The sequence below is a fragment of the Lactuca virosa genome, chromosome 4, assembly GCF_052849685.1.
Source record: "Lactuca virosa cultivar CGN04683 chromosome 4, Lactuca_virosa_CGN04683_v6, whole genome shotgun sequence".
NCBI classification, from domain to species: Eukaryota; Viridiplantae; Streptophyta; class Magnoliopsida; order Asterales; family Asteraceae; genus Lactuca; species Lactuca virosa.
In genome coordinates, this window is record NC_136429.1 from 522,843,423 (window position 1) to 522,847,601 (window position 4,179).

At 34.0% G+C, this 4,179-nt stretch overlaps 1 protein-coding gene across 1 annotated transcript; it reads left to right on the top strand.

The window, feature by feature from the left end:
- The first annotated feature begins 2,106 nt into the window (after positions 1-2,106).
- LOC145107114 (uncharacterized) lies at positions 2,107-3,154 on the top strand. The gene is made up of 3 exons (XM_079043982.1): positions 2,107-2,737; positions 2,810-2,958; positions 3,056-3,154. The coding sequence occupies exons 1-3, from the start codon at positions 2,107-2,109 to the stop codon at positions 3,152-3,154; spliced, it is 879 nt and encodes a 292-aa protein (XP_078900108.1).
- Positions 3,155-4,179: the final 1,025 nt, after the last annotated feature.

A 4,179-nucleotide genomic window follows, 5' to 3' on the forward strand; every position in this document is an offset into this window, starting at 1 on the left:
AATTATAACTGGATTTCTTAATGTATGGGAATATGTTTGCTTATTCTAAAATGAAAAAAATTTACTCTGAAAATTTGGGTCGTTACATGCGACAACCGAAAAATTAAGGTATAACCCTAAACCGTTAAGTTTTCAAGATAAAGTTATTGATGAGTCTGATGATGAAAATGAGACGGACTCAGTTTGTCCAAGTCAAGAAAGCTATCATAGTCTTCATAGTTCCGATAATGAATATGAGCTTCTAAATTATGGTGAAACTTATGCATATAGTAAGATGAATCCATTTATGAAAGTGAATTCTAAATTCCCAAGTGTAATTGCTTTTAGAAGAGCATTAGACCATTATGCACTAACAAATGAATTTGAGTATGTCATTGAGAAAAGTAATTTGACAAGACTTACAACATGTTGTGGTGATAAAAAGTGCAAGTGGAGAATTCATGCTTCTCTTACACAAGATGGGGTTACTTTTTAAGTAAGTATAAAATTTGAGAAATACTAAATTCTTCGACATTGTTATTATGTTAACATAATTATATGTTTATTTTTTACAATTTTGTAGGTAACAAAATTTGTATAAACTCATTCTTGTACTCGAAGCAAAAAGAGCGGTAACAAGCATGCCACTCAAGGATGGATTGCTGATGTCGTCATCGACAAGTTGAAATCTGAAGGCGATGTCTCTCCTGCCGACCTAAAAATGTGGCTTATGCATACCTACAATGTTGAAGTACCATATATGAGAGTTTTTAGAGGAAGAGAGCAAGCTTATATTGATATTGCCATATTTATACATATTTTTAGGCAATATTTAATTACATTTTGATTAATATTATGATTATTTGCTTAGATAAATGGTACTTATAAGGTTAAATTATATTTTGCAGTCAAAAGAAGATATCTTGGAGAAAAAGGATTGAAAACGTTAAAGATTGGAACTTTGGAGGATAAAAGCTCAAAAGATGAAAAATCCAGCAAAACGCGTATTCACGACGTGAGGAGTTAAGGCTCACGACGTGAGTATGGATATTCTAGAAGATAGACATCCCGAAGAAAGAATCCTTGTTTGATACGGATCATTACTGGACTCACGATGTGAGACTCCTATTCTCACGACGTGAGTAGGGTTATTTCGAAAACTATATAAATCCTTGATCCCTACGAATTTAAGAGATTAAGGAGATTTCCAGAATTCGAATTCAAAGGTTTTAGAAGGCTAGGAATTTGGTTTTAATACCAAGAAAGAAGGAGAAGTACATAATTTACTTTCTAATTTGGTACTTTACGATGCTTTCGATTATGTCTTTTTTAGTTTAATTGTTAGTATGAGTAGCTAAATCTAGCTGGTTCTGTTAGCTAGATGAAGCTGAAACTCATGGTTTGATTATATGGATTTAGACTTTTCTTGTTGGTTAATGTCTTGTGTTTGATTGTTTATACCTAGCATGCTTAATTTGATACTAGATTGCCTTAATTTCTTATTCTGTGTAGTTAGTGACCATTAATCTGCATGAAGTTGATTACCTAGTAATTTAGTGAACATTAGATTATTAGAGCTAAGATCGAACCAATCTTAGATAAGTAATTGAACTATTGAATTTGGTTGTGTTAGAGAACTCATATTATGACCATAATTGCGTTTGTTAACTCAATCTTACATACCTCCAATCTTATCTAATAATTGATTATGTGTTAAATTATGTATGTACATACATAGCTCTACATGAATTAGTTTAGTTTTAGTAAATTTGGAATTGAATTGCTAATAATATTTTAATTGGTAACCAACAAGAATTGTTATAATTAACAGATTAAACCATTGAGGGAAGGTGGATTCAAACTAACATAAGTGTTTTTATTATTTGATTGAATTTAGTTAAGGATTTAAGTTCATGTAAACTTTCAAAATTAGATAAAAACCATTACTTTGCTAGAATTTTAGGTTAATTTCATAGTAGATAGATTAATTAATTAAAACCGTTCCCTGTGATCGATACCCGACTTTTGTGCTATACTATTTGCGCGGGGTACACTGTTCTAGGTCGAATAGCTAGTAGATTAGGAGGTAAAATTAGGTGTAGCTATTTGCACGCATCATATATCGAAATGTATGACAAGTGGGATGACTCTTATGTAAATATATATAATTTCAAACAAGAACTTGAAAAGAAAAACACAGGAAGTGTGGTGGAGATTGATTTGCAGACAGTGGGTGAAAAGAAACAGTTCCTATGCTTTTTTATATCATTAACAACATGCTTTAAGGGGTTTCTTGCTGGTTGTCGTCCTTACATTGGGCTTGATGCTTGTAGTTTGAAAGGGAAATTTAATGGTGTGTTAGCTGCTGCCACAAGTATCAACGGTAACAATGGTATGTTTCCAAAAGCCTATGGTGTGCTTGAGGCAGAGAATACAAAATCATGGACTTGGTTTCTCACGTCACTACAAAAAGCGATTGGTACACCAAATGGTCTTGTTATCTCCTCTGACATGCAAGAGGGGTTGGAATTAGCTATTACACATGTTTATCCTAATATTGATCATCGAGAATGCATAAGACATTTATGTAGCAACTTCAAAAAACATTTTCGAGGTGACTTTTTCATGGCCAAGTTATGGGAGGCTGCAAATACCTACTCTGTTAGTAAGCATGATAGATTGTTAAATGGAATTGCTACTAAATGTGCAGATGCAATTTCATATTTGAACGAGAACCATAAAAAGATATGGAGTAGAAGTAAGTTTGTGACACTTGTTAAGTGTGATTACATTACCAATAATATTTCATAAACTTTTAACTCTTGGGTAGGTGACATACGTTATAAACCGGTGTTTGATCTCTTTGATGCAATTAGAGAAAAGCTTATGGAACGATTTGACAAGAAAAGGAGTAAGGTGAAAAAATGGAAAAGACCATTAGTTCCAAAAGCAAAAAAGTATCTCAAAACAATCACTAAGGCAAGTTAAGGAACTATATACATACATAATTGTTTTTGCATCAAACATATATATTTTTGCTGATATTAGTTTGTTCTTGTTTTATTTTCTAATGTAGAACTTGGGTGAATATCAAGTTTGTAGAAACAGTGATAATAAAGCAGAAGTGAAGTTCAAAGGATGTCGTTGGGATGTTGTATTGGATGAGAAAATGTAACGCCCGTGTTTCTAGGCTAGGCATTAATGATGATGTAATAGTCTAGATTAACCTTTGTAACCCGTTTTGAAATAATAAAAATGTATTATTTGAGTATTATTTGTTTTATGCTTAATTGTTGTGATTTGAAGATAAAAATAAGCATTAAAATAAAATATTAGATAAACCCAATATCTATGAAGGAAGTTGTAGTGGTCGTGACAAGGATTCCAGATATATAAAGAATGCCGAAATCCGAGTTATAACGAAAAAGTTATGACATGTCGAAGTTTCGCAACAGAACCGGTACGACACTGCGTGACATAAATAGTGAATTTACGATAAAACGATTTTTAGCCTTAGTGATCTAAACGAATGTAACGTCCCAAAAATACAGTCTAAAAATTTCGTTTTAATTTAATAATAAAAACCATAAATAAATTCTTCACATAAGAATCATAAGTCATGTATCAAGTCTCATCTCAAAAAATATTAGAGTATAATCATCCCAGGCTAAACAAATGGTGTGTGAACTACAATCTTCCCGAGCTCCTCTTTTGAAAACTTAAGCACCTGAAACCAAAACTGAAAACCGTAAGCACGAAGCTTAGTGAGCTCCCCCAAACTACCATATACCATACACATAACATATAACAATCACATAACTCTGGGACTACTCCCAACTACATCGGGACGAATCCCAGCATCAACTTACCCGACATCGGACTCCTGCCCGACATCGGACTCACCTAGGCATCCGACCGCATCGGGCATCGGGCTCACCCCGACATCGGGCTTGCCCCGGCATCGGGCTTACCCCGACACATACACAGCATAACATATATCATAAACACATAACATAATCACATGATCTGCATCGGGCTTGCCCCGGCATCAGACCGAAGCCCGAAACATATAATCATAACATATAAACTAGCATACATCGGGCTTGCCCCGGAACATATAATTCATGGCATAATAACTAACATACATCGGGCTTTCCCCGGCATCGGGCTTACCCCAGAACACATAGTCACATAGCATGT

Coding starts and splice junctions, on each gene's coding strand:
- LOC145107114 (XM_079043982.1), top strand. CDS start 2,107: ATGTATGACAAGTGGGATGACTCTTATGTAAATATATATAATTTCAAA. Junction 2,738..2,809: donor TAAAAAGATATGGAGTAGAA/GTAAGTTTGTGA, acceptor ACTCTTGGGTAG/GTGACATACGTTATAAACCG. Junction 2,959..3,055: donor ATCTCAAAACAATCACTAAG/GCAAGTTAAGGA, acceptor TTTCTAATGTAG/AACTTGGGTGAATATCAAGT.